Here is a 17,500-nt window from a genome sequence, read left to right as displayed (position 1 = left end):
GAGGAGAGGGTGGATGTGGAGGAGAGGGTGGATATTGAGGAGGAGAGGGTGAGTGAGGAGGAGAGGGTGGATGTTGAGGAGAGGGTGAGTGGGGAGGAGAGGGTGAGGGAGGAGGAGAGGGTGGATGTTGAGGAGAGGGTGGATGTGGAGGAGAGGGTGGATGTTGAGGAGAGGATGGAGTTAGGAGGAGAGGGTGGATGAGGAGGAGAGGGTGAGTTAGGAGGAGAGGGTGAGTGAGGAGGAGAGGGTGAGTGAGGAGGAGGAGAGGGTGGATGTTGAGGAGAGGGTGAGTGAGGAGGAGAGGGTGGATGTTGAGGAGAGGGTGAGTGAGGAGGAGAGGGTGAGTGAGGAGGAGAGGGTGGATGTGGAGGAGAGGGTGGATATTGAGGAGGAGAGGGTGGATGTGGAGGAGAGGGTGAGTGAGGAGGAGAGGGTGAGTGAGGAGGAGAGGGTGAGTGAGGAGGAGGAGAGGGTGGATGAGGAGGAGAGGGTTAGTGAGGAGTAGAAGGTGAGTGAGGAGGAGAGGGTGGATGAGGAGGAGAGGGTGAGTGAGGAGGAGAGGGTGGATGAGGAGGAGAGGGTGAGTGAGGAGGAGAGGGTGAGTGAGGAGGAGAGGGTGAGTGAGGAGGAGGAGAGGGTGGATATTGAGGAGGAGAGGGTGAGTGAGGAGGAGAGGGTGGACGTGTAGTGGAATGGAGGGAGTAAAGGGAAGGGTGGATGATGAGAGGATAGAGGGATGAGAGGATGGGTGGAGGAGGAGTGGATGGGAGGATGTAAAGCAGCTGTTGACCTCCGCTCATCCCCAAAGCCATGAAAATTGAAAATGAGAGGAGAAAAAAAAGAATGCAGTACTTCCAAGAATTTTTTCCTCTTAGTAGTTTCCCAAGCCCAAGAAAAATCTGGACCCTGGATTCAATTGAGCAGACTTAGATTAACTTTTGCTCTCCCTCCCTCTATTATCCTTTCTCTTTCTTTTCTTTTCTTTTCTTTCTTTCTTTCTTTCTTTCTTTCTTTCTTTCTTTCTTTCTTTCTTTCTTTCTTTCTTTCTTTCTTTCTTTCTTTCTCTTTCTCTTTCTCTCTCTCTCTCTCTCTCTCTCTCTCTCTCTCTCTCTCTCTCCCCCTCTCTCTCTCTCCCCCCTCCTTCTCTAGGTGTCTGTCTTCAGACGGTGGAGAGTGAAGGCTATCCCTCCCCGGTGGTGATCCTGCCTTACATGAAGCACGGTGACCTGCACAGCTATCTGCTCTACTCAAGACTAGGAGACTGCCCAGTGGTGAGCCAAACACGCACGCACGCACGCACACACACACTACACTCACAGACACACACACACACACACACACACACACACACACACACACACACACACACACACACACACACACACACACACACACACACACACACACACACAGTCAAACACACACACACGCACGCACACGCACACACACACACACACACACAGAGAGAGAGAGAGAGAGAGAGAGAGAGAGAGAGAGAGAGAGAGAGAGAGAGAGAGAGAGAGAGAGAGAGATGCGCAGGAAACACAAACAGCCACACACAGATACCCGCACACTGCACATATTTGTCTCAGACTGCCAGACTGTCAGCATACAGATTACGCTCAGATCCACAGTCCTTAGTCAGTGGAGAACAGCTGTGCAGTTTATTCACCCAGAAATGAAAAACAAAAAAGACACCCTTCTCTTTCCTTCACAGTCAAAGAACATCACACACGGACACGAACACAAGCACACACACACACACACACACACACACACACACACACACACACACACACACACACACACACACACACACACACACACAACACACACACAACACACACACACACACACACACACACACACACACACACACACACACACACACACACACACACACACACACACACACACTTATCCGTGTCAACCCTCACATAGGGCCTAATTCATTTAGATCTCTTTCGAATCGGTCGTTTGTGCTTCAGTCTGAATTGCCGCTTGCTAAACTGTAGCCTTTTTTTTTTTTTTTTCAAGTATTTTTATTGATTTTAAAGGAGTTTTAACAGTAGTTGAAATACAGTGCATCACATTTCCCCTTAATAAATCCCCTCCCACCCACAGAACCAATCATGCCAGCATTTTCAATCATATAGCAAAATAATGACAGAAAAATTGTAATTGCTAAATTAATTATGATATTAAATTAAATTTAAAAAAAAAAAAAAAAGGAAAAAAAACAAATGATACAATTAAATATATAAAACAACATAATCAGACAGTAAAAATAAAACAATAATAATGATAATAATATTAATACAAATAAATAAATAAAACCATTATAGTAAACAATCAGGAATTGCAGCCACGTGACGTTGCTTTTCCATCAGCGCTGTGTATTATTCAGAAGGAAGTGTTTTAAGCCTATCAAAATAGGTCAACAGAGGGTCCCAGGTTTTATAAAATTTCTTGCTAGAGTGTCCCTTGAGAAAGCATTTTATCTTTTACTAAACTGTAGCCTTGAGAGTACGCAGAAGTACACTGACTTATCAAGGAGACACATAACAGTTACATATTTTCCCCCGGAAAAAAAAAAATGTTGCAATGGCACTTAAGCAACTGCTGAAGGAAGCAGGAGGAGAATTCCCTCCAGGACATGTTGCACCATAACGGCCAGGACACACTCCAGCCGTCCTGTTATGTTCTTTCCCCTACTTTTCTGTTCTGTTTTCTGGCTCCTCTTTCTGTTTTGCTGTCCTCTCCTCTTCTCTGTTATGGTCTGTGCTTGTCTCGACCCTCTTCTCTTCTCTTCTCTTCTCTTCTCTTCTCTTCTCTTCTCTTCTCTTCTCTTCTCTTCTCTTCTCTTCTCTTCTCTTCTCTTCTCTGTTATGGTCTGTGCTTTTCTCAACCCTCTTCTCTTCTCTTCTCTTCTCTTCTCTTCTCTTCTCTTCTCTTCTCTTCTCTTCTCTTCTCTTCTCTTCTCTTCTCTTCTCTTCTCTTCTCTTCTCTTCTCTTCTCTTCTCTTCTCCGTCCCCCTGCCTCATCTCAACCCTCTTCTCTTCTCTTCTCTTCTCTTCTCTTCTCTTCTCTTCTCTTCTCTTCTCTTCTCTTCTCTTCTCTTCTCTTCTCTCTGTCCCCCTGTCTCCTCTCTCTCTCTCCTCTCCTCTTTTTCCCCCTCTCCTCTCCACTCCTCTCTTGACTCACGTTCTCCCTCATTCACAGAGATGCCAGTGTTCCATTCGCCGGTCACTGAGGGCTCGATTATTATCCAAGCTAAACTGTAAAACTCTGTCGCCCCCTGCTGGAAAAAAACATGAATTGTGATAGCCTGCACAGTCCTTTCTTCAGTGTTCATTCAACACTGCATGTGTTAAAATAAACGCCCAAAGTGCTGAATAAACACTGCACAATTTACTGTGTGTCCGGTGTCTGATATTCTGTATTGTTCTGTTGTTTTTTTCTTCCTTCCTCCCCCTTCTCCTCCTCTTTGTCTTTCAGTATCTTCCTTCCCAGATGTTGGTGAAATTTATGACAGACATCGCCCGGGGGATGGAGTATCTGAGCAGCAAGAATTTCATTCACAGGGATTTGGCTGCACGCAACTGCATGTACGTGACGATGTGGTCTGGTGCTCTCTCTCCCTTTCTCTCTCTCTCTCTCTCTCTCTCTCTCTCTCTCTCTCTCCTTTTTCCGCTCTTCACTCTTCTCAGCTGCATTCTCAGAGTTTCTTTCCCATGTCTTACTTTTTCCTACACAATGTCGGGTCCTTTCCCCATATAGCCTTCTATGTATGCGTATATCTGTATGTAGAGCCTATGGGATATTCATCACGTAATTAGCATTACTTAAAAACATTTTTTTTAATTCATTGCATGTATGGTCAGCTTCGCCATTCCTTGACAGTACATGTAATGTGATAGTTTCCATGTTTATCATTATCATTAATTTCATGTGTTTCATGTGTCTTTTTCATTTATTTCTTTTTAAACTTAGTTATATTGCATTCATGCAATGTGGCCAGCCCTTTGATGGAAGCAATGTCCATGTAAAGCTAACTGTACTTTGAACATTTCACATTCCATTCATCATCGTATTAATGAATAACAATATAATATAAACAGGTTATTTTACATTGGGACACTAATGACAAGATTGATGTTACTTCGATACGGTATATAAAGGCACAAAAGCACATTGTCTTTCAAGGCTGAAGTATTTAGGGCTGGGTTCAGATCGATCGATCTGCGATCCAATATCGATTCACGATTGAAAATTGCGATATCGATTCACAACTGTGGATCGATCTTTTGCCGATGATTATAGGCGCTATTTTCTCAACCACATCTTGCAACTCTCTTTCACATTCATGTAGGATACATGCATAAATACACATGGCCTGTTCAACTAAATAGTGCCAGTCTTTCCTGCTTGTTTCTTTCATACCAAGGTATGTCATGTTTGTGTGGGTATCAAAGGCTGAGATATTTTGGTTTATATAGCTGGTCTTAGAATTCTAGACATAAATGGGTTAAAGTGTCAACCCAGCAATACAAAAGATCGACATCGAATCGAATTGAATCGAATCGGATCGTGACCTTCTGGATCGGAATCAAATCGATCCACGAAATTTGGATCGATTCCCAGCCCTAGAAGTAATCCAGTGACTTCGATGACTTCTTCATATATTTTTTAGCATCAAGTTATGCTCCTGACTATACTCTGAATGAAAGTCAAGCGGATTTCTTATTATTTTTCTTACTTTATAATCTACAGGTTGAATGAGAACATGAACGTGTGCGTGGCCGACTTTGGCCTGTCCAAGAAGATCTACAACGGCGACTACTACCGGCAAGGACGCATCTCCAAGATGCCCGTCAAATGGATCGCCATCGAGAGCCTGGCGGACCGCGTCTACACCACCAAGAGCGATGTGGTAGGGGACCCATGATGACGCTTGTCTCAGAGTTAGACGATGAAGAGGGTTTATATTCGGCCGTGTGTGTGTGTGTTGCTGTGTCATTGTGTGTGTGTGTTGCTGTGTCATTGTGTGTGTGTGTGTGTGTGTGTGTGTGTGTGTGTGTGTGTGTGTGTGTGTGTGTGTGTGTGTGTGTGTGTGTGTGTGTGTGTGTGCGTGTGTGTGTGTGTGTGTGTGTGTGCGCGTGTGCATGCCAGTACTGTGTTTGGTGCTGTGTCATTGTGTGTGAGCGTGTATGTGTATATGTACTGTGTGTGTGTGTGTGTGTATGTGTGTGTGTGTGTGTGTGTGTGTGTGTGTGTGTGTGTGTGTGTGTGTGTGTGTGTGTGTGTGTGTGTGGGTGTGGGTGTGGGTGTGTGTTGTGTTGTTTCTGAATCTGATTTATTTCATTTTAACCCCCATCCATCCTCCTCTATCTATCCCTCTCGCTGTCATCTGTCATCTCTATTCCCCTCTGTATTTGTCTCCCTACTCTCTCTCTCTCTCTCTCTCTCTCTCTCTCTCTCTCTCTCTCTCTCTCTCTCTCTCTCTCTCTCTCTGTCTCTTTCTCTCTCTGTCTCTTTCTCTCTCTGTCTCCTCTCTCTCTGTCTCCCTACCTTCATCTCCATCCCTCTTCACCACTTTCTTTCTATCCCCCCTTCTATCCCCCCTTCCCCTCCCTCCCTCTATCTCCCCCTCTCTCTGTGTCTCCATCCCTCTCTCCCTCTGTCCCTCCCTCTCTCTGTGTCTCCATCCCTCTCTCCCTCTGTCCCTCCCTCTCTCTGTGTCTCCATCCCTCTCCTTTAGTGGTCGTTTGGCGTGACCATGTGGGAGATCGCCACGCGAGGCCAGACGCCGTACCCAGGCGTGGAGAACAGTGAGATTTACGACTACCTGCGGCAGGGCAACCGCCTCAAGCAGCCCCCAGACTGCCTGGACAGCATGTGAGTGTCCCGCCACAGACCTCTCCCTAGGACATCCCTACTCTACTCTGCTCTGGTCTTCGCTTCTTTTCTCTTCTGTTTTCCTCTCTTCTTTTATTTTCACTGGTCGTCTCTTCTTTTCTGTTTTTTTGTGATTTCCCTCTCTTCTCGTCTCTTCTCGTCTCTTCTCGTTTCTTCTCTTCTCGTCTCGTCTCGTCTCTTCTCTTCTCGTCTCTTCTTTTCTCCTCTATTTTCCTCTCTTCTTTTATTTTCTCTCATCTCTTCTTTTCTGTTTTGTTGCGTTTTCCTTCTCTTCTCGTCTCTTCTCGTTTCTTCTTTTCTCGTCTCGTTTCTTCTCATCTCGTCTTGTCTTGTCTTGTCTCGTCTCTTCTCTTCTCTGCCTGGACAGCATGTGAGTGGCCCGCCCGCCACAGACCTCTCCCAGGACAACCCTACTCTGCTCTGCTCTGCACTCCTTTTCTCTTCTGTTTTCCTTTCTTCTTTTATTTTCTCTGGTCGTCTCTTCTTTTCTGTTTTTTGTGATTTCCTTCTCTTCTCATCTCTTCTCGTCTCTTCTCTTCTCTTCTCGTCTCGTCTCGTCTCGTCTCGTCTCGTCTCGTCTCGTCTCGTCTCTTCTCGACTCGTCTCGTCTCGTCTCTTCTCGTCTCTTCTTTTCTCCTCTGTTTTCCTCTCTTCTTTTATTTTCTCTCATCTCTTCTTTTCTGTTTTGTTGCGTTTTCCTTCTCTTCTCGTCTCTTCTCGTTTCTTCTTTTCTCGTCTCGTTTCTTCTCATCTCGTCTTGTCTTGTCTTGTCTCGTCTCTTCTCTTCTCTGCCTGGACAGCATGTGAGTGACCCGCCACAGACCTCTCCCTAGGACATCCCTACTCTACTCTGCTCTGTTCTTCTTTTCTCTTCTGTTTCCCTCTCTTCTTTTATTTTCTCTGGTCTTCTCTTCTTTTCTGTTTTTTTTTGTGTGATTTCCTTCTCTTCTCGTCTCTTTTCGTCTCTTCTCGTTTCTTCTCTTCTCGTCTCGTCTCATTTTGTCTCGTCTTTTCTCTTCTCTGTCTGGACAGCATGTCAGTGGCCCACAGACACCGCCACAGACCTCTCCTCCCTAGGACATCCCTACTCTGCTCTGCTCTTTGCTTCTTTTCTCTTGTTTTTTCTTCTCTTATTTTATTTTCTCTGTTTTGTTGTGTTTTCCTTCTCGTCTCTTCTCTTCTCTTCTCTTCTCTTCTCTTCTCTTCTCTTCTCTTCTCTTCTCTTCTCTTCTCTTCTCTTCTCTTCTCTTCTCTTCTCTTCTCTTCTCTCCTCTGTGTGGGGGACCGGGTGGGAATGTTCAAGGCCTTGGTTGAGTCCAGGATCACTGTGGAGCATGCCTACTACCAGGCTATTGACAACCTTGAACTATTCGATAAGAAGTGGTGTGTGGATAAAGGGGTGTGGACAGCTAATGAGGGTGGTGGGTTAAGGTTTCTTTGGTAAGGGGTGTTTTTAACGGGGTAGGGTAGGGTGGGGTGGGAGGTGGGGTTGTTGTGGTGGTTGTGTGGGCCATGGTTGGTTCAATAAAGGGATTTTAAAAGTCAAAAAGTCTCCTCTTCTCTTCTCTTCTCTTCTCTTCTCTTCTCTTCTCTTCTCTTCTCTTCTCTTCTCTTCTCTTCTCTTCTCTTCTCTTCTCTTCTCCATCTTAGCTTCTCTTCTCTGTTCATCTCCACACTCATCTCTTCTCCTCTCCTCTCTTTCACTTTAAATCCCAGCTCTGCACCTGTCCTGCTCCTCACCTCCCCTCTCCTCTGTCTCTCTGTTTCTCTGTCTCTCTGTCTGTATTTCTCTCTCTCTGTCTGTCTCTCTCTCTCTCTCTCTCTCTCTCTCTCTCTCTCTCTCTCTCTCTTTCTCTCTCTCTCTCTCTCTCTCTCTCTCTCTCTCTCTCTCTCTCTCTCTCTCTTTCTCTCTCTCTCTCTCTCTCTCTCTCTCTCTCTCTCCTCTCTGTCCCTCTCTCTCTCTCTCTCTCTCTCTCTCTCTCTCTCTCTCTCTCTCTCTCTCTCTCTCTCTCTCTCTCTCAAGTGGAGTTCCTCTCCTTTCATCCGCTCTTCCCCATCCCCTTTTCCTTTTTCTTTCACCACTCCTATCCTCATTTGTCAAGTTTTATCCATCCTCCTCTTATTCTCCTGTCGTCACCCATTCTCTTCTGCCACCATGCAGCCGCTCTCCAGTTTCCTATTATGCAGAGAGAACTACATGTTCTATTCCAGTATTCAAATCAGGTGTACTCAACACCACACATCCAGTGCAGAATAATAACAGGGAAATGATTACAGTTTTTCTCGATTGCCTACACACAAGTTCTGGTACTTCACACACAATTCTCGGAACATCTCACCCATTTCCCAACTCCCCTAACCAATGTCACTGAACACTAAACACAATTCCTACTTAACACTCAAATTCCAGTTTTAAAACACACTCTTTTCACACCATTACACACAATTCTCTGGATTACACTCAATTTTCATGAAGAAAAACACTGGGTTTCTCATGGAACACACTGTCATTCACAACACTACAATCAACTGCCATACTATGTTCACTTCCTCATCACATGGGCAAACTCTCTTCATACCGGTTTACAATCTGAAATCATCACCCCATAAGGACACACATTGCATGTCATATTTATGAAAAATGAGTGGATGCAAGGAGAAAACACATTTGTTTAGTTTTTGAACTAAAAAATATGTTACGTATACAAAACATCACTTTCATGTGGTTGCCCAATATTTTACAATAAATTAGTGCAATTTTTTAAATGTCAGAAAAATATGTACAATTTATACACATCTGTGTACCCCGAGTCTAAAAACAACATTTCAGTATTTTACTACAGAAAATACCCTCTTTAGTAAGTAAAACACTGAAGAAAATAATGGCGATATTGCTGTTGATGCCTTCTCTGGGTGGATGCGCCATGCAAGACGGTATTTCCCTCGCTGCCTGGCCAGGGAAACGATTGCATGTGATGTGGATGAGGTCCTGTGGCCAGACCACAATAGAAGGCAGGATGAAGCAGAGTAGATGTGAGTGTGTGTGTGTGTTTTTTGTTTTTTCATAGCAATAGGCTATACAGTAATGTAATAGGTTTTTTGTACTGCCAAATAGGCAGTGGGGTTTATCTTTGTGTTGTTTTTGTGAAAAAGAAATAAAAATCTTTCTGTTTCTGTTTGTGTGTTGTGGGAATTAAGTTTTTCCAACTTATGTCATAGTATCCATGCAATCCAGAACAAAAAAGCCTACGTTACTGGGAGAAATTAGTTTTACCCTGTGCCCAACAGTGTTTTAATGGGTCTGCAAATGTGTATTGTAGTGACTGTCTGTGTGTGTCATTTGACGACAAAATGAGGTTTTTAGAAGAGAGTACACTGTTTTGAGACAAGACGTGCATTTTTCAGAGGTAGTGAAGAGTTTGGCCCGTTGTGTGTGAGGTTTGGAGATTTGTGTGTAGAGTTTTGAGAATTCGAGGACCGATTCCGAAAATTGTGTGTAAGCAATCGAGAAAAACTGTAAGTAGTTATGCAAGCCAATTTCCAAGTTTTACTGGTATGGCTGTCCAAAACTTGAGAGACATTTTAGGGGTCAACAACCCTCAGTAGTAAGCGTCCAAGTAACAAAAGGGGTGTAGTAGTTTGAGTGTTTCATTCCTCAGCTGTTTTCTTTATTTATTTAAAGATATTTTTCGGTCTTTTTGAGTTTATTTATGACAGTATAGTGAAGATGGTGACAGGAAGCGAGCGGGCAGAGAGAGACGGGGAAGGGCCGGCAAAGGACCCAGGCCGGGAATCGAACCCGGTTCGGACGCATAGCAGACAGGGTGCCCTACCGCTAGGCCACGGCAGGGCCAATTCCTCAGCTGTTTTAATGCTTTTACCGTGTTTGGTCTGATCGTATAGCTATACTCTGAATGTATTAAATAGTATTTCATTGTTAACGGCAGTCTCTAGAAGTATCGCTCTTTAGTCTTCAAAGGGGACCTTATAAAGTTGTCCTCCCTTCTGGCTGTGGCGGAATTGATTATGCAGTTGTGTGGTTATGAGCGAATATTCTTGGGTGGTCAGATGGCGAGCTTTAATCATCGCATTGGCTTGGATCTGGGATGGAGACGTGTTTGTGTGTGTGTGTGTGTGTGTCCGTGTGCGTGTGCGTGTGCGTGTGCGTGTGTGTGTGTGTGTGTGTGTGTGTGTGTGTGTGTGTGTCTGTGTCTGTGTGTGTGTCTGTGTCTGTGTCTGTGTCTGTGTATGTGTGACAATTTTTGCATGTTTAATCATATTTCGCTGGGCTCAATGCCGAAAGTGTGTGTGTGTGTGTGTGTATGTGTGTGTGTGTGTGTGTGTCTGTGTGTCTGTGTGTGTGTCTGTGTCTGTGTCTGTGTGTGTGTATGTGTGACAATTTTTGCATGTTTAATCATATTTCGCTGGGCTCAATGCCGAAAGTGTGTGTGTGTGTGTGTATGTGTGTGTGTGTGTGTGTCTGTGTGTCTGTGCATCTGTGTGTCTGTGCGTGCGTACGTGCGCGTGTGTGGGCAAAGCCGTACTCTTAAATTGTTTCATCTCGGCCACATCTGTCTCGTTCCTCGTGCTGTCCCCCCCCTCCCGTCCCGTCCCAGCAAGCCGCAACTCAGCCTCTGATGGCTCGCGCGTGACCCCTTCACTTTGAAACTGGAGCTTGAGTTTTTTAAGAGCGCTTTGGCTTTGTTTGGCCAATGGCGTATGGTTAGTGAGCTGCCAAAGCAATCATATCATGACAATGGGGGATGATTTGAAACCCCTCTCGTCGTCTGTCCTGAATTCTCTGTTTTTGTCCGTCTGTCTGTCTGTCTGTCTGCTTGCTTGCCTGCTTGATGTCTCTCTCTCGCTGTCTGACTTTCTCTCTCTTTCTCTCTCTCTCTTTCTCTCTCTCTCTCTTATAATTCCGTCATTGCCATCTCTATTTCTTTGTCATAGTTTGTAAGTCTCTAGCCTTGTACCTACCCGTCTCATATTTACTCATTGTTATGCAAGTCAGTCTTTCAATTTGTCTAACTATCCACTTGTCTCTGTCTCTTTATCTGGCGACTGTCTCTTGGTCTGCCTCAGCTATTTTGTAGAGTACCGGCACTCTTCTCCTCCTCTTCTTCTTCTTCCCTCTTGCGACCTCTCCTGTCCTTCTCAATTTCGAGTAGGTATCTCTCAGGTGTCTCCTTCTATTGTTTCCAGCCGATTCTCCCCAGTGTTTCAGAGTAATAAAATGTACAGTCCTGGGGTGAATTTCTCAAAACCTAAGTTGCTTACTACATTAGCTACTTTTCCCATTGGCAACTACCAAGGTTGCTAACAGGCTAACAACTTCTCTTTTGAGAAACTCACCCCTGCTCAGTTCAATGCTGTTCTCTCCTCCCCTTCCACGCTTTTCTCCTCTTTCCTCTACCTCTTCCCCTTTCTGCTGGTGTCACCTGCATTGTATACTTTTGAAACGTTAATGTCTTCACACTTTGCCTGTGTTGCCCTCCATCTTGTTCTCCACCATCATCTACAAACTGTATAAGTCTCTCTTACTTTGTTATCTGCATGATAATTTGTGGCCTTTTTGTACGGTTGGACGATATATGCGTCACTTTTTTGTCTCAATTTCTACTGGATCTGAAAACTTTAATTGTACTGTAGGACAGCGTGAATTGTCTCTTGTACTGTATATAGTGGCAATGTATCTAAATCTGGCTCTTCTCCTCTTCTCTCTCTCTGTCATGCCCCTCTCCTCTCCTCTCCTCTCCTCTCCTCTCCTCTCCTCTCCTCTCCTCTCCTCTCCTCTCCTCTCCACCCTCATCCTCTCCTCTCCTCTCCTCTCCTCTCCTCTCCTCTAATCCCTCTCCTCTCCTTTGCTCTTCTCTCCTCTCTTCTCCTCTCACTCCTCTCCTTTGCTCTTCTCTCCTCTGCTCTCACCCCTCTCCTCTCCCCTCCCATCCTCTCCTCTCCTCTCCTCTCCTCCTCCTCTCCTCTTCCTCTCCCCTCCTTTCCTCTCCCCCCCTCTCCTCTCCTCTCCTCTTCCTCTCCCCTCCTCTCCTCCCCTCCCCTCCCCTCTCCTCTCCTTTCCTCTCCTCTTCCTCTCCTCTCCTCTCCTCCCCTCTCCTCCCCTCTCCTCCTCTCCTCTCCTCTTCCTCTCCCCTCCCCTCCCCTCCTCTTCTTTCCTCTCCTCTCCTCTCCTTTCCTTTCCTCTCCTCTCCTCTCCTCTCCTCCTCTTCCCCCTCATCCTCTCCTCTCCTCTCCTCTCCTCTCCTCTCCTCTCCTCTCCTCTCCTCTCCTCTCCTCTCCTCTCCTCTCCTCTCATCTCCTCTTCCTCTCCTCTCCTCTCCTCTCCTCTCCTCTCCTCTCCTCTCCTCTCCTCTCCTCTCCTCTCCTCTTCCTCCCCTCTCCCCTCCTCTCCTCTCCTCCCCTCTCCTCTCCTCTCCTCTCCTCTTCCTCTCCCCTCCCCTCCTCTTCTTTCCTCTCCTCTCCTCTCCTCTCCTCTTCCTCTCCTCTCCTCTCCTCTTCCTCTCCTCGCTTCTCCTCTCCTCTCCTCTCCTCCTCTCCTCTCCTCTCCTCTCCTCCTCTCCTCTCCTCTCCTCTCTCTCCTCTCCTCTCCTCCTCTCTCCTCTCCTCCTCTCGTCTCCTTCTCTTCTGTTCTCCTCTCCTCTCCTCTCCTCTCCTCTTCCTCTCCTCTCCTCTCCTCTCCTCTTCCTCTCCCCTCCTCCTCTCCTCTCCTTTCCTCCTCCTCTCCTCTCCTTCTCCCTCTCCATCCACAGTTACTCCCTGATGTTCTCCTGCTGGCTCCTGAGCCCTAAGGACCGGCCCAGCTTCGAGGTCCTCTGCTGCGAGCTGGAGAAGATCCTGGACGAGCTGCCCGACCCTCAAGACCCTGACGAGATCCTCTACGTCAACATGGAGGAGTCCAGCGGCGAGATCGGCGCCGTCGGCGGCCGCGACCCCAGCTGTCCCCTTGGCTTGGGTCTCGGCGGTGGCGGGCTCTTCGGCGGCAGCGGCCTTGGCGGTGGCAGCAGCATCGTTGACCGTCTGTCCATGCCACCCTTGAAGGACTCCGTGGCCACGGTGGAGATCCACCAGCCCAGCCACCACCACCACCATCCCCATCACCAGCCCAACCGCTATGTCCTCTGCCCGCAGCATGAGACCCAGCCGCCACAACGCCACCTGTTGACCAGCGCCGACTCGCTGGACTCGCTCCATCTGCCGTCCTGCCATCCTCCCCTGGGCGGAGCGCCTTCCTGCTCCACCGGCTGCTCCAACTCGGCCTCCCCCACCCCCACACTCCAGCTGCAGCCGTCCGAGCGCTCCAGCCCCGTGCCGCCGCTGGACATTGACGACGATGACGATAACGATGACGGTGAGGTGTTTACTACGGGACCTGCCGCTGTCAGAAGAGTACCATGGCAATGACATTTTTCGACCCTTTTTTTGAACTTGTTTGAAAAACAAAACAAAATGGCCCTTTCGTGGCCACAGTATTTTAAGTCCACTTTACCCTCCACCCATGCTTCCCTACAAAAACAAGCACGCCGAACCCCTGGCTTATTACAAGGGGTGTGATATGTGTTTTGAAATCTGCCACAAGAAAGTGTTCATGTGCAAGGCTGCCCCCTAGTGGCGATGAGACTGAGATGACCCAACACCCCAGCCTGCAGTGTGTTTTTTTCTTTCTTTCATTCTCTTTGTGTACAAGCACATTGGGATATCTTCCCCGACCACACACAACACTTCCATGAAAGCATTCCAACAACAACAACAACAAGGCACTACCTATTTAAAACTCTTAATGAGATTGTTCAAGTTGAACACGTGGAAGCAAAATGATATTTTTTCTTAACCCCCTTTTCTTTGGTGTGCTGTTTCTCGCACGGCCTAATCAAGATGACCTTTGCACCACCATTGACTGCCATGATTCCCATTAGCGTATGTGTTTGCCAGCCGAGCACCTGGCTAGTTGACTAGCACACTTTGAAGGTTGTGATAGGCCATAGTACACTTGAATTAGAAAGATAGATAGACAACAGCCACAGAACAATCAGTCCATTATGCCTTTGCCGTACTCATCCCCACTAAACATACATACATGTGCCTAAGACTAAGTATGGTAGAATTACTATCATTGACACCACTGCCTATCAAGTCCACAACCCCAACTATTGCCTAATACTCAGGAGGTACTATGTGTCTGTGAAGATTCTCATTCATCCACATGTCCAGCAAAGTCACTGCCAGCAAAGAACTCTGTTGTGCTGTATCACATGGCTCAAATGTTCATTGAACAAGCATTCCGGCAGCCCCCAGAGACCATCAGCATAAAATAATGCTTGAGATGACACCTCTGGTAGCCATTTTGTGGAGAACTGCCATTTGCAGTTTGCATGGGTTGTAAGGACTATATAGAGTGAGGAGGGATGACCTTAGAAAGACCCCTTAGATTAGAAGGTCTAGCCTGCAAGTGTGCACTTCTGCAACACACACACACACACACACACACACACACACACACACACACACACACACACACACACACACACACACACACACACACACACACACACACACACACACACACACACACACACACACATACACACACGGACACACACACGGACACACACCATAAAGCAGAAGTGAAACGGGACACACTCCACCATCGCAGAGGAAGAACAAGGAGCAGAAGTGCACAGCCGGCTGCTGTTGTTGACTTCAGTCACATGCCTCGCGTTGTCGCAGGAGCAAAACAAGCTAAATGGGGTTTCAGTCACAAGCACATCTCTGACTTCTGGTTGCCTTCTTCTTTATGTTGGCGAGGTGTTGCTGTTCAAGAGAGAAAGTGAACTGAAAGAGACTTTGAAGAAGAGGAGCTGCAAAAAACTGCCTCACAGGCTATTTTTTTTTTCTTCCCAAGTAGCAGATCGAAAGTGTTATGTGTCGTTTGTATCGTTGCGCAAGTGTGGAGGTTTTTCAGGGGAAAATTCCCTGCTTCCTGATGTAATTGTCTGCCTTAGGGACAAAACTTTTCCCATTTTTATTCTTCTATCCTACTTCACCCTAACTCCGACCCACTCCTCACCCCCCCTGACACTCTCACATCCACCCCCACCCTCCGTCATTCCCATGACCTCACCCCTCCAGCGACGCCTCACGCAGCTCCAAGAATGGAGTTGGTGGAGGGTGTGGTGCGGGGTGTCTGAATAACAAACCCCCTCCACACCCTCAGTAGAGGGTTGCCATGCCAACGGGGTTCCAATGGCAGACAGAGGCCAGGCTTGACAGACAATTCCTCATGTGAACGAGAGGACAGGAAGGGCAGTGAAAAGCAAACAAACAAACAACAAATCAAGTAAACAAGCAAAGTAAACAAATAAGAGAGAAAGGCCTGGTCAAGGTGGCTCAAGGTGCCGAAGCTTATTGTCATTGGGGAGAGGGTTCGTTAGAAACTTTTGACGGCACACAAAAAAGAACTCACGTGATGTCTGTTGCACACTATGCTGCCTTCTTTGTCTTGCTCATCCTTCAGCAGTGAGGTTGTAACATCAAAACTCCACACCCAGAGAAGCCTCTTAAAACCTTGAGGGGTTATCTGCCGTTCTTCGGCGAAGAGAACTGCATGATGAGTATGGAAGATGGTGAATATGAACTGCAGGAGTGAGGATGGACTCATTTTCCACTGTTATGGAGACATTGGGTTGTGGGAAGGATGTTCATTCTTTCTGTTTCTGTATCTTGAGTCGTGCATTAGGTCTCGTCCTGGGCCCTTAGGTCCTGCCCCAAGCACACAGTGTTAATGTGTATAAGTCTTTGTGTGTGTGTGTGTGTGTGCGTGTGTGTGTGTGCGTGTGTGTGTGTGTGTGTGTGTGTGTGTGTGTGTGCGCGCGCGCACTCGCGTGAATGCGTGCGTGCGTGTGCGTGTGTGTGTGTGTGTGTGTGTGTGTGCATGCATGCGTGCTTGCCTGTGTGTCTGTAAACTTTGCACTAATATCTTGTATGTTTTTTGTAACATTCTTTGTATTTTTATGTTTCAATGTTTGTATCTTTGTATGTAACTGCCAGTGAATTCTAGCAAAATTTTACACAAGGAGAATCTGAATGGTATTTTTTATATAAAACAATATGGATACAATTGATATTATCTAAAGGTTATTAACCTTACATACAAAAAAATATAATAAATAGAACAGACATAATAATTTGGGGAAAAAAAAACGTTTAAAAACTGATCCTTTGCGATATATTTTTGCCACAATTTTTAGCACATTCCTTCAAAATAAGTGTCAGATCCAGCTCTGAAAGCTATGTTTCCTCAGACGAAACCTGCTCACTTTATTGTCAGGAGAGATTATATAAGAAGGACATACTACATGCATATGGTATGTCAAGACAACCGCTGTAGCACAACAACACTGTTAGAAATGTGGAGGATAAACAGTCAGGGTTTCTGCCCATTAGCCTCGTTCATCGTGACTTTCGGACATTCTGTTTTGAAGCAAAGCAGGATCCCGTTTCTCGACAGTGTCGTTGCTAACTAAGTTAGCAACATACTTAGTTGCAATGCAATTTCCCATAAGCAACTTATCAAGTTGCTAACTAGTTAGCAACGTCACTGTCGAGAAATAGGGTCCAGGTATCCAACTTACTATACACGGTTATAAGGTTGGCACTATTTGGTTAGCAGTTACTAGTGCTAAATCCATCAGAACGGGAACTAGCAGACTGGAAATCCTTTGGTAGCACGAAAAACATTGAAATGGATGAGGTTAGTGGGCGTGGTAATAAGTTGGATTTACTTCTTTTCTAGCGATTTCAGGCAGAAAAAAGTTATGTCAAATTTACAGTATGTTTCTATGCCACCGGATGTTAACTAAACCTGCTTCAGAGGCATTGAAATATTCAATGTTCAAGGGTGTCTGACGCCATGTGAAAAAGGCCCACAATGGCACCCTGGTACGCTCAGTCTCAGATGTGTGCGGTGCTCAATGGTACGACTTCAAATGTCGCTGTTGTCATTTCGGCGCTGTTTTTAATGACCTTTTGTAGATGTTAATACATACTGTAAGCAATGGAAACCGAAGACTGAAATTCAGGTTTTGTTTTTTCTTTAATGGGTAACACTTTTATTTGTACCACAACACTGCTATAACCATGTCATTAATATATAAGGGTTAATGCTATAACATTTCAATATGTGACATTGACAACCCACAGTACAGACGTTTGTTTTTCATGATGATTGTTGTATTCATGTCTTTCGAAATGTAATATTATTTCTAATGAGCATGTCACAGACTGTTACAGTACGATCTATTACATTCCACTGGGCATAATGTTATACATCGGCCTGCTGTAGCAACTGCAGAGGTACATTTATGAGGACCCAATGACACTCCTGACAAAGGACCTTTCTCAATATCCAGTGTTCTAGCCTTGCTAGGACGTGAAGCGCCCAGTGATTGGGTACTCTTTGGTGAACTCTGGGGAGTATCCAATCACCAGGCATTTCACATCCTAGCGAGGCTAGAACACTTGATATTGAGATGGGGCCATGATCATTCTAAAAGACCCAATTTTGCCC

The 17,500-nt window shown here is 46.1% G+C and overlaps 1 protein-coding gene across 1 annotated transcript in view; it reads left to right on the top strand.

Annotated features, from left to right (window-relative positions):
* LOC134454610 (tyrosine-protein kinase receptor UFO) overlaps positions 1 to 16,125 on the top strand; it is a 94,312-nt gene extending 78,187 nt beyond the window's left edge. The window contains exons 16-20 of the mRNA XM_063205701.1: positions 1,150 to 1,271; positions 3,499 to 3,608; positions 4,774 to 4,933; positions 5,762 to 5,898; positions 12,687 to 16,125. Of these exons, the coding sequence (XP_063061771.1) occupies positions 1,150 to 1,271; positions 3,499 to 3,608; positions 4,774 to 4,933; positions 5,762 to 5,898; positions 12,687 to 13,338 (1,181 nt within the window). The 3' untranslated portion in view covers positions 13,339 to 16,125. The remainder of the gene's footprint in view (positions 1 to 1,149; positions 1,272 to 3,498; positions 3,609 to 4,773; positions 4,934 to 5,761; positions 5,899 to 12,686) is intronic.
* Positions 16,126 to 17,500: the final 1,375 nt, after the last annotated feature.

The sequence above is a fragment of the Engraulis encrasicolus genome, chromosome 8, assembly GCF_034702125.1.
Source record: "Engraulis encrasicolus isolate BLACKSEA-1 chromosome 8, IST_EnEncr_1.0, whole genome shotgun sequence".
In the NCBI taxonomy this organism is placed as follows: Eukaryota; Metazoa; Chordata; class Actinopteri; order Clupeiformes; family Engraulidae; genus Engraulis; species Engraulis encrasicolus.
This window is presented reverse-complemented; position numbering and strand designations above follow the sequence as displayed.